The 20,188-nt window shown below is 42.0% G+C and overlaps 1 protein-coding gene across 5 annotated transcripts in view; it reads left to right on the top strand.

Annotated features, from left to right (window-relative positions):
- The window catches only part of LOC111564440 (dihydropyridine-sensitive L-type skeletal muscle calcium channel subunit alpha-1), an 86,164-nt gene that overhangs the window by 12,765 nt on the left and 53,211 nt on the right, over nucleotides 1-20,188 (top strand). The window contains exons 1-10 of one of the 5 annotated variants that reach the window (XM_055010669.1): nucleotides 1,631-2,038; nucleotides 2,257-2,362; nucleotides 10,311-10,450; nucleotides 11,318-11,460; nucleotides 11,748-11,900; nucleotides 12,372-12,577; nucleotides 16,397-16,500; nucleotides 16,648-16,793; nucleotides 17,494-17,575; nucleotides 19,364-19,524. In XM_055010669.1, the coding sequence (XP_054866644.1) occupies nucleotides 1,851-2,038; nucleotides 2,257-2,362; nucleotides 10,311-10,450; nucleotides 11,318-11,460; nucleotides 11,748-11,900; nucleotides 12,372-12,577; nucleotides 16,397-16,500; nucleotides 16,648-16,793; nucleotides 17,494-17,575; nucleotides 19,364-19,524 (1,429 nt within the window). In that variant the 5' untranslated portion in view covers nucleotides 1,631-1,850. Of the gene's footprint in view, nucleotides 1-1,630; nucleotides 2,039-2,256; nucleotides 2,363-10,310; nucleotides 10,451-11,317; nucleotides 11,461-11,747; nucleotides 11,901-12,371; nucleotides 12,578-16,396; nucleotides 16,501-16,647; nucleotides 16,794-17,493; nucleotides 17,576-19,363; nucleotides 19,525-20,188 lie in introns of those variants that run through there. The other 4 variants (XM_023264000.3, XM_035945329.2, XM_035945332.2 and 1 more) reach the window with 4 other exon arrangements.

Below are 20,188 nucleotides of genomic sequence, written 5' to 3'. Positions count from 1 at the left end.
TACACTGTATTTAGAAATTTTTGAATAATAATTTACTCAAACTCTTCATAAAATATTAAACTTAATCATCAACAGCATTCAATACAGACTTGAAATATTTCACTTTGTGCATAATAATCGTAGAATATATAAACGTTTCCTTTATTAAATTTTTGACATTTTTTTTACAGTAGTCCATTTATTTTGAGCTGCACCTGCATGTTGTGAATTTCTGTGTAGTTGTGAATTGTTATATAACTAAAACTGGAATGAAAATACATCATAAGTTATCCATACAATCTCTGTATTTACCACATTTCCTTTAGATAAGCAGTATGTGGTGCAGAGGGACAACAGTAGTTTTAATGCAAATCAGCCAAACGATGGAGCTGTTTGGAACTTTTCTACCTTGGCAGTCCCCACAGTACTTTACAGTGTTCTCATTCAGCCATTCACATACAAATGGAAGGCATGGGGTTGGGCGGGCGGGATGGTGGGGTGGGGGGTTTGGTGGGGGCTGGGGTGGGTGGGGTTGGGGTTTGGGTGGTGGGTGGGTCCTCGTGCCCCGGGCCGCCTGGGTCGGTCTTGGCACGCTGGGGGTGTCGGTAGCTGCTCCCTCTTGTTCTCCGGGTTCGCGTCGTTCACGGTGGCCCCGGTGGCTCTCTGGGGGCACCACCCTGTGGCTCCTATGGCCCGGGGGGAGGGGTGCCCTGTTGGCTTGGCCCTGCCTTGCCTTGATTGCTGTTCTGGGCTTCAGGGTCCTTCACACTTGCATGTTTGATCAGGTCTCGCCAGCTACTGCTGAGTTCCATTGTCAGTGAATGATGGGACCCGCCAGAATGTGCTGAGAATCTCTCCAGAGTCTCTACCCTAAACTCATTCTCTCCTTCACTGCTATCCTCTTCTGGCCTATTCTATTCCATCCTATTCTATACTATCAAGACATCCACAATTATGGTGCTCAGTACTGTTTGTTTATTTATTGAATCTCTTTTTCTTTTGTGTTGTTTTTTTTTTTACATTTATTTATTTATTTTTTTCTTTCTGTTTTATTGATGGACAGTTAGTAGTTGGGAATAACACACATCAATCTCATACAATGTTGACACCTCTTTTGTGGAGTTAAACAATGAGAACAAATGCAGACAAAAAAACCCCAAAAACAAATGGAAGGCACACTTGGACACTGACATGCAGAGAGGTCAGGGATCAATCTGCCTGACTTTTGTGGTCTACTGCCTCCCTCTAGTGGCTAATCTAGTTCTGATGTGTGTGTTGCTCTTATGTATTGGGCTAAAACTGCTCACACAGTCATGGGAACACAAAGGGACAAAAAGCAATTAGCCATGATGTAAACCAATGCATATTATGAAGATGTGTTTAAGATTAAAATTAACTTTAGCGTTGTATCAACGATGCACATCTTAAAGCAGACTTCATGAAAACTGGAAAAGCAGTGGCATTCCAAAAACCCCGAAGAATTTTTCCTGTGCCTTTATCATACTCAATCTGGGACACAGTCACTTCAAACAAAAACCACACCAGACTATATCTGTGCCAATGTCCTGTTTTGTAAGCGAGCGCTGTGACGGACAGTCATTGTCTATATTTATTCTGTTGTCCAAACAGCTGCTCAGTAAGTAGCAGGGACAGCTGCCATTCCATAGATAGAGACCGAGAAAGACAGAGAGCTTAGTCAAACCATCAGTGGGAGATGGAGTGGGAGAGATGATTTAGAAAAGCTGAGAGGACTCATAAACACATCTAGTCAACGAGAGCAACAGATTTTGGAAATAAATATCGGACTGACCTTTTGGGATACCACTTCCAATTCAAGGTAAACTGGGAACAAACACTCATTTGAAGCCACAATGGCTGACAGCAGCAGCCCCCCGTTATCATCCTACATCATGGATGAGGAAACTCTGAAGAGAAAACAGAAGGAGAAGTTAAAGAAGCTGATGGCCACAGGAGGAAACCCAAGGCCTGCACGCTCTCTTCTCTTCTTGACTCTACGGAATCCCTTCCGCAAGGCATGCATCAGTATTGTGGAATGGAAGTATCCTTGTAGTGAAGGGCCACTGGGCAGCAGGATGGCTGGGTCAGATATGACAGTATTTACATTACTGGATAGTTGGTGCTGGTTGGTGTGGACTTCTAGCTGAAAATGTATGTCTTGATTGTGTGTCTGCTGCTTTATTTGTGTAATATGCATATATCTATATAGAGTATGAACTGAAATGGCCAGTATGTAAGCTTCCTATAAATCATTCTCAGACCTTTTGAAATCATCATCCTGCTGGCCATCTTTGCCAACTGTGTGGCCCTGGCTGTGTACTTGCCAATGCCTGAGGAAGACAGCAACAATACCAACAGCAACTTGGTGTGTCAGCATGTTTGTGTTTGTGCATGAATGATGTAGTACTGACTGTACTTTAGATGCACAGTGAGAACTTATTACAGATGATGACTTATTACTTACTAGCTACTCAGTTAACTATTATAGTGTATGTGTATGTTGTATTTTTAATATCTTGATTTCCTGCAACAGAACATTCACTAGAATTAGTTAAGTATGGCATTACACTGGTACGCTCCCATCCAAAAGTATTGGAATAGTGAGGCCAGTTCCTTTATTTCTGCTGTAGACTGAAAACATTTGGGTTTGATATCAAAAGATGAATATGAGACCAGAGATCAACATTTCAGCTTTTATTTTCAGTTATTTACACCTGGATCTGACACAACTTAAAGACAGCATTATTTGTAATGGAAACACCACATTTTTGGGTGACAGACAGATTTGAAATAGATTGAAGTGAATAAGACTTAATATTTAGTTGTAATAACTGATCACCAAACTTTAGCATTCTTCTGTTGTGATGCTTTTCCAGGTTTTCACCTCAGCCTCTTCAGTTGTTGTTTGTTTTGGAGGGTTACGGCCTTCAGTCTCCTCTTTAGCAGGTAAAATGCAGCTCTGTATGGCTGAAGTCTGGAGATTGACTCGGCCAGTCTGAAACCTTCCACTTCCTGCAACTGATGAACTCCTCTGCTGTTGTTTTTTCGGTGTGTTTGGGTCATTATCTTAATCTCCCAATCAGTTTGGTTGAATCTCTCTTTAAATTGTCAGACTAAATGTTTCTGTAGACTTCTGAGTTTATTTTGCTGCTGCCATCATGTGTTCCATCATCAGTGAGGATTAATGAGCCTGTCCTAGAAGAAGCCATGACATTACCTCCACTGTGTTCCACAGATGAGCCCGTATGTTTGGATCATGAACTGGTCCTTTCTTTCTCCAAACTTTAGCCTTTCCATCACTTTGGTAAAGGTTCATCTTTGTCTCTTCAGTCCATAAAACTTTGTCCCAGAATTTTTTAGACTCATCTCTGTACTTTTTGGTAAATTCCAGCCTGGCCTTCCTGTTCTTCTTGCTAATGAGTGGTTTGATCTTCTGGTGTAGCCTCTGTACTTCATGAAGTCTTCTGCCAACAGTAGATTGTGATACCTTCACTCCTGCCCTCTGGAGGTTGTTGCTGATCACTAACAGTTGTTTAGGGTCTTTCTTTACAGCTCTCACAATGTTTCTGTTGTCCACTGCTGCTGTTTTCCTTCTTCTACCCGTTTAGCGTCTGATACTTAGTCCACCAGTGGTTTCTTCCTTCTTCAGGACATTCCAAATGGTTGTACTGGCTATGGCCAATGTTTGTTCAATGGCTTTGACTGATTCTTCATCTTCTCTCGGGTTCACGGTGGCTTGTTTTTCACCCATAGACAGCTGTCTGGTATTTATGTTGGTTACACCTTTAACAGTCTGCACCACCCAAATCTGAAACTGAACGTAGACATTGAGCACTATTTATTGTTTGAATAATCGATGTAATAGGACAAACCAGGACAACAAAACACATCTGTCAGTTACATGTTCACATACTGTTGTGTGTCAGATCCAGATGTAAATACCTGGAAAAAAAAGCTGAAATGTTGATCTCTGGTCTAATATTCATCGTTTAATGTCAAACTCAAATGTTTTCAGTTGACAGTAGAAATAAAGGAACTGGCCTCTCTGATCCAGTACTTTTGGTGGGGACTGTATGTCTAATCTGTTTAATCCATAATCTTTTAATCAATGTATCATTCTATTTAACACATCACTTTCTGAAAAACCAACATCACTGGATGTGCAATGCATCCAAGCTACTTATGATGTCACAAATCCTGGTCACAGGTCCACAGGTGGACTTAGATTTTTAGTGAGTTCAAAAATGATTTTGCTTTTCTACAGTAAAATCTGAAGACAAGTCTCAAACTCTAAAACTCTCAACATACAGTACCAGTCAAACAAGGTCAGGGTCCCTTATTTAAAAAGCTTTCTTTTCTTTTTTATTTTAGTATTTTCTGCTGTGTAGAAGAATGCTGAACATATCAAAACAAAGAAACATCACAGTTCAATCGAAATGGAAGTATGCATTAAGCAAAACATATCACAGGAGGCACATTTATGGAAAATATGTCAGGTTTTAAATAAATCTGTGTAAATACAACTGGGATATTCAGATGAGGTCCATCAAATCAGAATATCAGTCTCATAAAATATGCTAACCTAACATTTTGGAAGTTTGATAAATAATCAATTTTACCAAATGTGTTTTTTTTTTTCAAAAAATATTTCTCTTGCAGTTAATGTTAATGCTGCATTTTCTGATGAAACTTTGCATTAAAAAGTTGAGTTTTCCTCAGTATTCCCTTGTTGTATCACTGGGCACCTGCTGAGGAAATCTCTGAAACCCAACCTGCCACTGGTTGAAATACCAGGTCTCAGGTTCAGAATAAATGTTATTTTTGACAAGGATATGTCCTTTCAGTCACACATAAAACCAGTCTCTCAAACGACCTTCTTTCACCTGCACAATATTATTAAAATTAGAAACATTAGGGTCATGCTTAAAAGCCAGTCCATGCATTTGTTGCTCCAAGGATTGAATACTGTAATCCCTTACTATATGGATGTCCCAATAACTCTCTGAAAAGCCTGTCGATCCAAAGGACTGCAGGAAGACTATTGACATAATACATTCTCCGCACTGATTTTCTGTAAAATCCAGATTACAATTTATTATTTTCTCGTTACCAGTACCTATATAATTAAGTCCCATCTAATTTTACATACATCACAGTATCATATTATTCCCACTTTGTTCTTAGACTGCAGGTTTACTTGTGGTCCCTACAGTTTGCAAAAATACAATGGAAGGTACAGCCTTCGGCTATCTATCTATCTATCTATCTATCTATCTATCTATCTATCTATCTATCTATCTATCTATCTATCTATCTATCTATCTATCTGTAATCTGTCTATCTATCTGTCTATCTATCTACATATATACACTTCATGTGTGTATGTATATACACTATATTGCCAAAAGTATTGGCTCACCTGCCTTGACTGGCATATGAACGTAAGTGACATCCCGTTCCTAATCCATAGGGTTCAATATGACGTGGGTCCACCCTTTGCAGCTAGAACAGCTTCAACTCTTCTGGGAAGGCTGTCCACAAGGTTTAGGAGTGTGTTTATGGGAATTTTTGACCATTCTTCCAGAAGTGCATTTGTGAGGTCACACACTGATGTTGGACCAGAAGGTCTGGCTCTCAGTCTCTGCTCTAATTCATCCTAAAGGTGTTCTATGGGGTTGAGGTCAGGACTCTGTGCAGGCCAGTCAAGTTCATCCACACCAGACTCTGTCATCCATGTCTTTATGGACCTTGCTTTGTGCACTGGTGCACAGTCATGTTGGAAGAGGAAGGACCAGCTCCAAACTGTTCCCACAAAGTTGGGAGCATGGAATTGTCCAAAATGTCTTGGTGTGCTGAAGCATTCAGAGTTCCTTTCACTGGAACTAAGGGTCCAAGCCCAGCTCCTGAAAAACAAGCCCACACCATAATCCCCCCTCCACCAAACTTTACTCTTGGCACAATGCAGTCCCACAAGTATGGTTCTCCTGGCAACCGCCAAACCCAGACTGGTCCATCAGATTGCCAGATGGAGAAGCATGATTGGTCACTCCAGAGAAGGTGTCTCCACTGCTCTAGAGTCCAGTGGTGGCTGCTTTACACCACTGCATCCCACGCTTTGCATTGCACTTGGTGATGTATGGCTTGGATGCAGCTGCTGGGCCATGGAAACCCATTCCATGAAGCTCTCTGCTGAAGCACTGTTCTGGAGCTAATCTGAAGGCCACATGAAGTTTGAAGGTCTGTAGCGATTGACTCTGCAGAAAGTTGGCCACCTCTTGGCACTATGCTCCTCAGCATCCACTGACCCCGCTCCGTCAGTTTACGTGTCCTACCACTTGGTGGCAGAGTTGCTGTCGTTCCTACACACTTCCACTTTCTTATAATACAGCTGACAGTTGACTGTGGAATATTTAGGAGCGAGGAAATGTCACGACTGGATTTGTTGCACAGGTGGCATCCTATCAGAGTTCCACGCTGGAATTCACTGAGCTCCTGAGAGCGAGCCATTATTTCACAAATGTTTGTAAAAGCAGTCTGCAGCCTAGGTGCTGGATTTTATACACCTGTGGCCATGGAAGTGATTGGAACACCTGATTCTGATTATTTGGATGGGTGAGCGAATACTTTTGGTAATATATTGGATCAAGGAATCCCACAGGCAAACAGAAATCATGAAGTGACTTGAAGGAAGTCAGCCACAGTCAAATACCTAAATTAGAATGAGGCAGGTCCTGAAAAGTCAACTGAAGGGACAGAAAAAGATATGAGCCTTCAACACATACACCCTGCTGGTGATCAAATGGCCTGCTGGCATAATAACCTGGCCAAAGGAAGAGACAAAAGACACTGATATAGAGACAAGGAAGCTCCTCACACTACATGGAGTCCAGCATCCTGAGACTGTACAGAAAGCAGAAGGAGGGTAATCAAGGACTAGTGAGCTTCAGAGCCAACATCCAGGATGAATAAAGAGCCCTATTTGATCACCTGCTACGTGATTACCTCAGTCAACAGAAACCAGATAATGTGGAGAGGAAGAAGAAGGATTATCATGGAAGGACAAGCCCCTGTATGGCATGTGAGGGTACAAGAAGTGGTGTACATCAAGACAACACACCAGTTCCTGAAAAAGCTGGTCTGACAGACAGCACAGAGGCACTAAGCATGGCAGCACAAGAATCTGCACTCAGGACAAGATAAAGTGTCCTGAGTGCAGGGTCTACCACAGCAGGCAGGATACCAGGTGTAGACTGTGCAAAGATGCACCTGAGACTGTACAGCACATAACAGCAGACTGTAAGATGCAGGCAGACACAGTATGATGTACCATAACCAAGTAACTAGCATCATGCACAGAAACATCTGCACCAAGTATGAGCTGGAAATACCAGGCTCAAAATGGAAGATGCCTATAAAGGTGGTAGAGAAAGACAGAGCTAAGATGCTGTTTGACTCCAGATCCAGACTGATGAGCTGGTGATTTCTACCAGCTCATCAGACACTATGATGATCAGTGAACAGCAGAAGAAGGCAATAAATATACATGGAGCAGTGTAAAGTGACAGCAACAAGAAGAAAGATCATGAGAAGCTTGAAATACCAAGACCTGAGAGAGTTACAAAATAGTTACTTACCATATTTTTGCGACCATAAGGCGCACCATATTAAAAGGCGCAGTCTCAGTTCCGGGTGCTATTTCTGTATTTAACACATACATAAGGTGCACCGGATCATAGGGCGCGGACATAGTAAAACATACCTGTACTAGCTTAAAACATGCATGCTAGCATGTGTTTTAAAAAAGGCAGCAAAACTGAGTTCAGTTGTACTTTATTGAAGTATTTAGCAATGTTTTCACGTAGTTTTTTTTATCAATCCTCATTCACAAATCCATCAAAGTCCTCATCTGTATCCGAAATGAACAGCTGGGCTAGTTCTCCATCGAACACGCCAGGTTCCCGCTCGTCATTGTCAGAGTCAGTCTGGTTGCCCTGCGGCTCCTCATAAATGATGCCGGCTTTTGTGAAAGCTCGAACAACAGTGCTAGCAGACACGTTAGCCCAAGCATCCGCAATCCATTCACAAATTGTGGCGTAACTCGCCCGGCGCTGCCTCCCAGTCTCAGTAAAACTGTGTTCGCCATCTGTCATCCATCGCTCCCACGCCGTTCGCAACTTCACTTTGAACGCCCTGTTTACAGCGATGTCCAGCGGTTGGAGTTCCTTCGTCAAGCCTCCCGGAATGATAGCAAGCTCCGAGTTCATTTGCTGCACTTGGTTTTTCACAGCGGCTGTGAGATGGACGCGCATGGAGTCACAGATCAACAGGGACGGTGACACGTGGAAAAAACCATGTGGTCTCTTTACGTACACCTCACTCAGCCACTCTTTCATTTTCTCCTCATCCATCCAGCCCTTTTGATTGGCCTTAACGATGACTCCGGCTGGAAACTTCTCTTTAGGCAGCGTCTTCCTCCTAAAAATCACCATAGGTGGCAGTTTCTGTCCATTAGCATGGCAGCCAAGCACAACAGTAAAAGCCGACTTTTTGTGCCCCGTTGTGCGTATCGCTACCGTGCTGGTCCCCTTCTTCTCGACAGTGTGATTCACCTCGTCCATGTTGGTGATGTGGTTGGGCTGGATGTGTTTGTCGGCAATCTTTTTACTGCAGTAGGAGCGGAAGATGGCCAGCTTTTCATGTAATCCGCTGGAAGTTGCTGCACCATGGTAGTCCTTGCCCGGATGGAAAGATGCCACCGTTTCATAAAACAAAAGCACCAAGACGGACCTCCTTGAAAATGTTCAATTTTCATTTCTTCTGCAAGCGTTGTTGCCCTCAGTTGAATGGTGACTGTAGAGACGCTTCTCCCAGCTGTTCTTTGATCATTAATCCATTGCTCAAGTCGGTCTTCCAATTCGGGCCACCTTGCCTTGTTTCCACGGAAACTCAGCTTTATCTTCTTGACTTGGTGAAGCTCGTTTTCCTGCTTCCTCCACTTGCGAACCATGGATTCGTTGATCTTGAATTCTCTCGCGGCTGCTCGATTCCCATGTTCCTCCGTGTAGTTGATAGCTTGCAGTTTAAATTGTGCTTTGTAAGCTTGTCTCTTCGCAGGTGCCATTTTAAGGGGTCCTTAGCCAAACCGATGTTGTTTTGCATAATGCACATACCGGCACCTATATACCAACTGGGGGCAGCCTTTAGCGTCTTCTTTCATGCCCACACTTCCCCCTTTAACGTTCTCATGCTGTCCTCTGTCACGTCCGCCTTTTCTCTATATAAGCAGTGTGTCGGCAGGAAATGCTCTCAGTCAGTCATCAAAGTCACACAACAACATTTACACATTTTGGAACTCGGTGCACACATAAGGCGCACCGCATTATAAGGCGCTCCGTCCATTTTGGAGAAAATTTAAGACTTTTAAGTGCGCCTTATGGTCGCGAAAATACGGTACAAAAGATGTGGAAGGTGAAAGCAACAGTGGTATTAGTGGTGATTGGAGAACTTGGGTCTGTAATGGCTGGGAGTGGCTTCAGCCATTTTCAGCCAGGTATTAACCCGAATTAAACTTTTTTACTGCTTTAATACTTTCATGGGAAAAAATTAACTGACAGTTCTTTATAAGTTTAAACTTGGTTATGGACACAAGTCTGCAAATAAGAATTACATTTTGCAATGCAGTGATAAGTTACTTTTATCAAGGACAAGGCCAGTATAGGACTTCCATATTAGTTTAATGGCACTGAAGGGCATTGTCAGTGTGGTCATATTTAAATAGACTCACATAGAGTCACAGCATGCCTCTGCTGAAATTGGAGAGGCTATGAAACATTCCTGTGGTGTGTGAGTTTGACATGAATAGCCAGAGGAGGATTAGTGTGACATGCAACATAAAACTCTCATGAAGCTGTAAGAAACATGACCAATGATGATCTGACTTCTCAGCCGACAGGACTTAATCCTCTACCCCTGACCACTATAGTACTGGATGATTTCTGTTTTTATGAAAAACATATCAGAAAATTGTCAGGAAATGCAAGTCAAATTTATATATTAAATGACACTACCAGAAGTTATTTGAGGTTCATTAAAATTCAGATCAAGCCACTGTTATCTGTTTAGTTCATTGAAAACAATGGCTGCTGAGGAAAAGCGCTTTCCAGCAGAGGTAGCAACCTCAATTTTGTTTTCCTTCATTTGAGAATTTATTTATTTTTTATTTTTTTGCAATCCAGCTTTCAATGCTGTCAAGACGGCAACCAAACAATATATGAGGCACAATAACTTAGAAAGTGATTGTTATTGTTTTACAGGAAAGCCTGGAGTACATCTTCCTCATCATTTTCTCTATCGAGTGCTTCCTGAAGATTGTCGCCTATGGGTTTCTTTTTCATGCTGATGCATATCTGAGAAACTGCTGGAACATTTTGGACTTTGTTTGTGTATCTGTAGGGTAAGTTGATAAATCTAAGTCGGGCTTCTTACTGTAACTCTGTTCAGAACTGTCAACTCATGATAAGAAGACCCTGGTTCTCATGCTTGATCCTGGTCCAATACATTTGGATTTTGCATGCTTTGTCCTCATTGTTATGGGTTCCATGCATGCCTTCTTGTTAAGCCTGTCTTCTGATGCTGTTTTTCTTTTAATTCCAACATAAATGGAAGTGGAAAAGAAATGTGGCATAGCCAGTGAGTTGCACTGTGAGTCTTGTAGTACAACATGTTTGCACAAGGTTAAAGTAAATAGGAGGCTGTTACTCTTATGCTCCCTTGCTAAGAATGGCATCGAACTACGACACATTGTAAAAACATCTATGATTAGGAAATAAAACATACACAAATAAAATAAAATACAAAAAATATCAATGAAACATATAATTTCCACAGTTAGAGTTTAGTTCCATGCCCTGTGAGTCAGTGTTGATGCTTCCCATTAGCATTTAACCAGCAGGAAGCAGAAACAAGTTTATCATAGACTTAGCTGAGCTGTTGTTAGCAATACTCTCCTGCAATATCATCAATAAGAAGCAAGCACAGTGAAGAGCAGCAGAGTTCATAATTCATTTTTCAGTGCTGTCCATAAACTGCCGTGCAGTGGAAAAGTATTTTATTGTGTGATCATGGCTTGACAACATGTCCACACAGAATGAACCTAAACCTTGTTCATCAGTCGTACATCTCCTACATGTTTGACCGAACAAATATGCCTCCAAATGAATCCATCATTTCTATGTTCTGTGTAACAGCACATGAAAAACTTTGAATGTTTGACATTTGTTTGTTATCTGAACATGTAAAAGCATCTCCTGTGTCTCATTAGGCTGTTCACTGTGGTAGTGGATGCCATTAACCACATCAGTGGAGTGGAGGCTCCAGTAGGAGAAAAAGGAGGTGGCTTTGACATGAAAGCTCTGCGGGCATTCAGAGTCCTCAGACCACTCAGACTGGTCTCTGGAGTCCCCAGTAAGTAACTAGATAGTTTGAACCGTTCAATTGTAGAATTTTATCAAGATGTAGTAAATGCACTCAGTTATTCTATCTTTGTAAATCAGTTTAATCAGCATTATTTATTATTATTAGTGATAAAGTGGTAAAAGCTCAAGCCAACACTCAGCTAGAGGCATTTCAGTAATTAACAGCAGGGAAACAATTGCCCACTTGAAAAAAAAAAAACACATTACGAAAAATGACAACTATTTATGGAATTTTTAATTAATTAATTCCATAATGCATCCGGTTGTCCCTCATAGGCCTGCAGGTGGTGATGAACTCCATCCTGAAGTCCATGCTGCCTCTGTTCCACATCACCTTACTGGTCTTCTTCATGGTCACAATATACTCCATCATGGCACTGGAACTCTTCAAGTGCAAAATGCACAAAACCTGCTACTACACAGGCACAGGTACAGTATGCAGCCGATAGGGTTAAATATGGGAATAATTCTGTGCATGCCACATGTCATACATCTGACAGACATTAGATCATCAGAGTGGTCTGGATGGAGGGGGACTGGGACGTCTAGATGTGAAATTTAGACTTTCTGTGTTTGTGAGAGGGAAAGAGACAAAGGTAAAGGTTGAAAAGAGAATATTCAAAGTGAGCCACTGGCTTGAAAAATAATGTTACACATTTAAAAGTGATCCCACCATTGTTAGGTTAATACATTTTTTTGGAGAAATATTATTTGTACTCTGTATTGGAAAATATGCAGTTTTGTTTCAGATTTCTTGGAGAGGATAATAATCTGACATGTATATCTCTAAATATGTTCCCATCGGTACAAGACATGGGAACATTTGTGTTTGTATAGCTTCTTATTCTCCCTACCGATACAAATGAACAAATGTAACCATTATTCTCTTCTGGCATTCAGACATCATTGCTACAGTGGAAAATGAGAAGCCAGCTCCATGTGCCCAAGCAGGGAATGGCCGTCGCTGTGCCATCAACGGCACCGAGTGTCGAGCTGGATGGCCCGGACCGAACCATGGAATTACACACTTTGACAACCTGGGCTTTTCCATGCTGACTGTCTATCAGTGTATCACCACTCAGGGGTGGACCGACGTCCTCTACTGGGTAAGGCTTTAGACATGCTGGAATAATGCTGTGTAGATTTGTCCAAGCTGCTTTGTTTGTTTTCCAGTTTACAGAGCCAGCCAACCTTGACAAAAATGTATTTGTCAAAACGTGTACTGGAAACTCCACCTTTACCCTTTGGAGTCTGGACATAGCTTGCTGTTTGTTCTGATAATTATTCATCGCTCATCAACTTCCCCTGTCCCTCTGCTCTCTGCTGGTTGTTTAGTTCATCTGTGTGGTTCATTGTCTGCCAGACCATAGTAATCCTCTGCTGCTTTCCCTGCCACTCAAACCAACTCTGGTTTCCTCCTCTGCCATTCTCAGCTTTTGAAAAACGCTACAGTTCTCCTCCATCCAGTCCTCAAACCATCATATTGTCAGCTTAAAAATTCAAACCAAATTTTTATTTGTCTCTGGGTCTGCTTTTGGATCAGGAGCTGTTTATGACACAACAAACTAAGCAGACCCTAGTTCTGGGACAATTCAAAGACACATTTCATGTCAAAAAAGGAGCTCTTAATATGAACCTTCTCTGACAGCAACCATGTTGTGGTAATAGAAGTCTCTCATGTATTATCTTATTAACATCCCAGCTCTCCCACTCAGCTTCTAATGGAGGTCACGGCTTGTTGATCACAGCTTTCCAAGTTATCAGGTTTCCCAATATTTTAGTGACCTTTAAGTTGACTGTTTTCTCTGCATCCTATGTGTGTGATTATTGGTCTTTGGTGTTCTGACAAATCATGTGAGTCTTAGTTTGAGCAGAAGCCTCATTTTCTCCTAAATGGAACCTAAGGTTATGGATTTCAATGGGAGTTTAAGTTTTCTTCCAAACTCAGCTGTACTGGCACCACAGAAGAGCCAGTCGTGTTGGAGACACTAAATTCAGTGGTTTAGGAGCCACATCATATGGTGGTATGGAAGAAGTCCAGTAAGGCCTCATTTCATTTCTGTTGATCTTCTACTACAGCATGAATTACCAATGGTGGAAAAGCCTTAAGCCATATGAGCAGTTGACCCTCTGCAGGCTACGTCCCCAACACCTCCCAGAAGAGGAAGGTCACTCAGCACCTTCTCCAACAGCTTCTGCAGAGCATGCAGAGACTAAAAACCAGTTAAATGGCTTTTCTTAGCTGATCTCAGACCCACCAGCTCTGATCTGAGTGTTCTCTGCACACTGGCAGAGCTAGCATACTGCTCTGTAGTGTTTCATCCCCAATACTGTCACACAAGAGAGAACAGTTTGTTGGAGCAAATAATTTCTGTTTGTTGGTCCACTCTCCCATTTTAAAGCTTTCACATTTTCATCAGTTGACTTTTGCAGGAGAAGCCTCCTCCTATAATGCCAGTGCCATACAGCTGACTGTATTCACTGTGTTTTCTGGACAGGTCAGTCCTGTGAGACCCTACCTGACATCATTTAAGAGGCTCAGTGGTACATCTCTTCCTAATCCCTCTTTGAACAGGGACTGGCTCTCTAAGTCCTTCCTCCACCTTTAATGGATCAGCCTCATCTTCATCCATTAAATAAATCATCACAAAAAAGACTCCACTTCCTGAGAATCCTCAGGAAGAACAACATCAGCCAGAGACTGCTTGTGTCCTTTTACCGCTCCACCATGGAGAGCATCCTCACCTACTGCCTCTGTACGTGGTTTGCCAGCTGCACAGTGGCAAACAGGAAAGAACTCCAGAGGGTCACCAAAATGGCTGAGAAGGTCATTGGGTGCCCTCTGCCCACACTGGAGGACCTTCATGGCTCCTACTGCCTCAGGAGAGCCAACACCATCCTGAAGGACTCCTACCACCCGGGTCTCTTCCTGTTTGAGCTACTGCCATCGGGCAGACGGTACAGGGCCATCAAAACCCGGACAAATAGACTTAAAAACAGCTTTTTTCCAACAGCTGTAAGAGACCTAAACAACGCTGGTCCATAATACGTGCAATATATGCAACTGCCACTACCTCATGTGCAATATTCAATATTCATCCTGTATATACGAACTACAGTTTCTCTCTGCTCTTATGTAAATACCTCAATCCGTGTTTTAACTGTGCCTTTTTAATTTTAAATCCATCTTGTCATTTTGTGTTTTTGTTTTTATTATTACAAAGCTTTTATATATATTTTGTATATTGCACTGTATGGCCTGCACCTTACCTTTCGTTGCACTTGTTGCAATGACAGTAAAGTGAATCTGAATCTGAATCTGAATCTGAAGGAGCCTTTCCCTGTTTTTCTTTTCAACGTCGAGCCAGTGTCTTTTTTAGACACAACCGCTGTTCACAATCAACTAGTCTTTTTTATATCTTTTGGAGAAAAAAAGTCATCATTTGGAAAATAATCTTTTATTCCCACTGGCTGCCTGCCATAGGGTTAGGCAGAAAATGATGAATCTGCTGACAATAACTATGTCAGGCTGACGGCTGCCAGGCCTAGTTAGTGCTCTCCCCCTCCCCTCTCCATTCTTCCCTGTTAGGACAGCCCAGCAGCGCAGAAGGAGCAACAGGTGTTCCCTATCTGCCACAATCAGCCAGCTCATTAACTGGTAGAGTGCAACCAATCAAGCAGGATCTGGTTCACTATATAACCAGACACGACCCAGCTCTCAGTGCTGGATCGTAAAGAAAACAAAAAAGAAAAAGAGAAGAAGGAAAGATGTGTTCCTTCTGGACCCACCGTGTTCCTGCCGTTTGTGCCGTCAGCACTGGACCCTCCGAGCGAGGAAACACTCACCCGAGCCGACTCCCTCCACCTGTTGTCCTTCCCCACTCACCTGTTGCTGCTCCAAACCCTGGCTGTCACCGCTGAGATCCAGTTCTGAGCATTCCCAGTATATTTCGTGAGTTTGTTGTCCGGTCTTAGTTATAGCTCTGGTTAAAGAAACACTGTGTTTGAGATGACTTCAGTTTGTAGTTACCTCTCGCTATCATTGTAGGGATAGCCTCGTGTTTAGTTTCAGTACTCCAGAGCATTCCTAGTTTTACTCGTGTTTAGTTGGGTCATGGTTATTGCTCTTGTTTGAAGAGGCACCATAGCTGTGAGGACTTCTGTCATGGTCACCTTTTTTGCTACCCCAGTGTTAGTCCTGATTTCTGTTTGATGTCCCAGACAACGTTGTTAATAAACCAGAGTTGCATTCAAAGACCATTTGTTCATTTCCTGCGCCTGAGCTCCCATTGAACCCCGTGACAAACTAATGATGTTGTGACACAGTGTCACATAACTGACATTCTTCTCATTTTCACCATTTCCACTCTTAGATCAATCTGAAATATCTTCAGCCTCTACTGTCTAAGTGATGCTCACTCATTTTCCTCTGCAGTGTACCACAATAGTATATCTTTATCTCTCTGTTGTCCTGCATGGTTTTCATTGTGCAGAGTATCAGAATATTAGTTAGACATCATCACATGCATCTACTGCTGGCTGAACCTGCATAGACTCTTTACAGTTATTAGGTCTACAGTGTTCAAGATCAATACAATAGCTTCAGTTTTGTCTAAATTTAGAAACAGAACATTAGGGACCATCCAGGCCTTTATGTCTTCACTGCATGCCTGAAGACATGCTTGAGGTGTGCTTGACAACCAGCAGTCCAAGGTTCTCCTCAAACCTGAACTGATAAATCCCAGATACCATCAAAACAGCTTGTGTTGACATGTTCAGGGTTTTTCAGCTGTTGGTGGTACACTTAATATTTAAATGCTTGACTCTGTGCATGACAGCAAACAGAGGTGTACGGTGCACCGTTGTGCAGCCCTACACTAAATTAGTTCTTTGTTAATTAAAATAAAATATACTTTTTTTATCAGGTGAATGATGCCATAGGGATGGAATGGCCGTGGATATTTTTCACCTCACTCATCCTGGTGGGCTCCTTCTTCGTGCTAAACTTGGTTCTGGGTGTGCTGAGTGGGTAGGACTATTGCTGATCTAACTACTACTGCTTTGTTCATTTCTTTTTCATGATTTATTCATTGCACTGTCCATTTCTCCAGGTCAGTTTTTTGTTTACTTCTCATTCTGTTCTGTCTTTTATGTTCATTTTTTTGTATCCAATCAGTGAGTTCACAAAAGAGCGAGAGAAAGCCAAGTCCCGTGGAGAATTTCAGAAGCTACGGGAAACCCAGCAACTGGATGAAGACCTGAAGGGCTACATGGAGTGGATCACTCAGGCTGAAGTCATAGATAATGACCAGGAGAGACAGGGTAAGACACAGCAGTGTGGTGTGACACAACTGTCAAAACTTCCATTACTACAAGTGGATGCACATGTGTACAATAAACTTGCATAACTGTAGCACTAACAGTTGAACAGAGAGAGACTAATGACTGTTGTGATGGCGATCACACTCTGTTACATGTCAAGCCACCGGTCTTTATGTGCAAAGATGAAATGTTAAAGTAGTGCTCCAAAACATAGATCCAAAGGCCAGTTGAACAAAAAAAACAAATGAAACCTATAAAAGTTTATCTAACTATGAAGCTGATGTAATGTGTGGGGTTCACTGTTGTTTGTTCAGTTTTCTTTTTCATTTTTGCTATGTAATAGACACAGATAGAGGTGCAGCCAGAATGCTCTGACTATTTAGAGACTATGGAATACAAAGCAACGTAGAAAGTTATCAATCGCTAAATGTGGCACACACACATCATTTGCCTCCTTATATGATATTTTGTGTGTGTGTGTGTGTGTGTGTGTGTGTGTGTGTGTGTGTGTGTGTGTGTGTGTGTGTGTGTGTGTGTGTGTGTGTGTGTGTGTGTGTGTGTGTGTGTGTGTGTGTGTGTGTGTGTGTGTGTGTGTGTGTGTGTGTGTGTGTGTGTGTGTGTGTGTGTGTGTGTGTGTGTGTGTGTGTGTGTGTGTGTGTGTGTGTGTGTGTGTGTGTGTGTGTGTGTGTGATTTCTTCAGGCCTGCTACCGATGGAAAATGGAGGATCAGAAAACGGAAATGTCACCAAAATGGACACGATGCAGTTGATCATCTATTACTAGTTAGTAGTGCACTTGTCATCTTTACAATGTGTAAACACATGCAGTAACAGTCAAAAGTTCTGGCATACCTTATTGTTCAGTGGTTTTTATTTATTTTATTTATTTTCTACATTGTAGATTCTCACTGAAGGCATCAAAAGTCAAAACATGTTTCACATTTTAGATTGTTTGTTTTGAACACTCTTGGCATTCTCTGGATGAGCTTCATGAGGTAGAACCTGAGATGGTTCTCCAACAGTCTTGAAGGCGTTCCAGAGATGCTGAGCACTTGTTGGTCCTTTTGCCTTCACTCCGAGGTCCATCTCATCCCAAACATCTGGATTGGGTTTAGGTCAGGTGACTGTGGAGGCCAGGTCATCTCCATCATCTCCTTCTTGGTCAGATAGTCCTTCCACAGCCTGGAGGTGTGTTTGGGGTCATTGTCCTGTTGGAGAATAAATGATGGTCCAACTAAACCAAACCTGATGTGATGTCATGTCGCTGCAGGATGCTGTGGTAGCCATGCTGGTTCAGGGTTCCTTCAGTTTGGAATAAATCTCCAACAGTGTCACCAGCAAAGCACCCCCACACCATCACACCTCCTCCTCCATGCTTCACGGTGGGAACCATGCATGTAGAGACCATCCATCACCTTTTCTGGTCTCACAAAGACAAGTCTAAGTAGTTCCTAGATAGTTCCTTGTAGGTTCCTGGGTAGTTCCTAGATGGTTCCTTGAAGGTTCCTGGGTAATTTCTAAATGGTTCCTTGTAGGTTCCTGGGTAGTTCCTAGATAGTTCCTGGGTAGTTCCTAGATGGTTCCTTGTAGATTCCTGGGTAGTTCCTAGATGGTTTCTCGTAGGTTTCTGGGTAGTTCCTAGATGGTTCCTTGAAGGTTCCTGGGTAATTTCTAAATGGTTCCTTGTAGGTTCCTGGGTAGTTCCTAGATGGTTCCTCATAAGTTTCTGGGTAGTTGCTAGATGGTTCCTGGTAGGTTCCTGGGTAATTCCTAGGTAGTTCCTTGTAGGTTCCTGGGTAGTTCCTAGATGGTTCCTGGGTAGTTCCTAGATGGTCCCTCATTGGTTCCTGGGTACGGTAGTTCCGAGATAGTTCCTTGTAGGTTCCTGGGTAGTTCCTCAATGGTTATGAAAACCATTTCATGTTCTACCTCATGAAGCTATCCAGAGAATGCAATGAGTGTTCAAAGCAGGAATCAAAGCAAAGGTTCGCTACTTCTAAAATATCTTAAAATATAAAACATATTCTGGTTTGCTTCACACTTTTCTGTTTACTACATAATTCCATATGTATTTTTTCATGGTTTTGATGCCTTCAGTGAGAATCTACAATGCAGAAATAATGAAAATAAATAAAAACCATTAAATGAGAAGGTGTGTCCTAACTTTTGACTGTAACTGTATTTCCACTACCGTTCAAAAGTTTGGGCTCACTTAGAAATGTCTTATTTTATCTAATGCTACATTGTGTTAGCTAATGGTGTTGAAAGGCTCATTGATGATTAGAAAACCCTTGTGCAGTTATGTTAGCACATGGATAAAAGTGGGAGTTTTCATGGAAAACATGAAATTGTCTGGATGACCCCAAACTTTTGAATGGTAGTGTACACACACACACACACACACACACACACACACACACACACACACACACACACACACATACACATGTAAGTGTGTGTGTGCATATATTGTGTGATGGACAGGACAGGCTATGTTATATCTAATGTAAAATGTCTTAATTTCGGGCTAACATGAAGACGGTCATTCTCCCTTGTTTCCTGCTTTTGCAGTAAGCTGGCTCGTAAGTGGAACCGTTTGTTACGGCGTAAATGCAGAGTGTATGTGAAGTCCAAACTGTTCTACTGGTGGGTGATCATGCTGGTCTTCTTCAACACACTGGCCATTGCAACGGAACATCACAAACAGTCGCAGAGACTCACAAACTGGCAAGGTCAGAGCAGTACTCACCTTACATACCCATATATATTTAATATTTTACTTCCTGACAGTTCAGTAGAATAAGCTCTTCCTTTCAGTAACAGCAAAACAGAAAATACAGACATATAATAGTAACACAACAACATATATTACCCGTCTGATGTGGAGAGAGGGATGACACCTAACTATTCTTTCTTTCTGGGATGTGTGACAATTTAATATGCAAAAAAACCCCAAAAAAACAAGAAAACAATTAATTTGTCCATATACATATAGATTCTGAAAACAAAGGAGCTATGCTGCAGGTCCTCATTGGTACACAACAACAGCTGAAGGTTGTTCTTTTATCAGCTGCTCTCCTTCCCAAGGTTAGGAGTGGTGGAAATATGTGTGTATTAGGATGTGTATTTGTAGAACTAGTGAAGGGTGTGAATGGACAGGAAAGGATAGAGATGTCTCACTTGTGTTATAAACACCGTACTACTGATTTAATAGTCTCCATACGATGTGTCATTACTCTGGATGAGGTTCATACTACAGAAAGTTTATTGTTGAAGCGTTTGTCTTAGCGATTCTAAGTGCTGATGTAAATCCCACCAGTCTTCTGATGTAAATCTGACTGTTTGTTTCTGAGAACAGTTAGAATTCTCCAGTCTGCATAATGTATGAACATGCCT

Source organism: Amphiprion ocellaris, chromosome 5 (assembly GCF_022539595.1).
Source record: "Amphiprion ocellaris isolate individual 3 ecotype Okinawa chromosome 5, ASM2253959v1, whole genome shotgun sequence".
In the NCBI taxonomy this organism is placed as follows: Eukaryota; Metazoa; Chordata; class Actinopteri; family Pomacentridae; genus Amphiprion; species Amphiprion ocellaris.
Note: the sequence above shows the minus strand (reverse complement) of the source record. Positions and strands in the feature narration are given on the sequence as shown.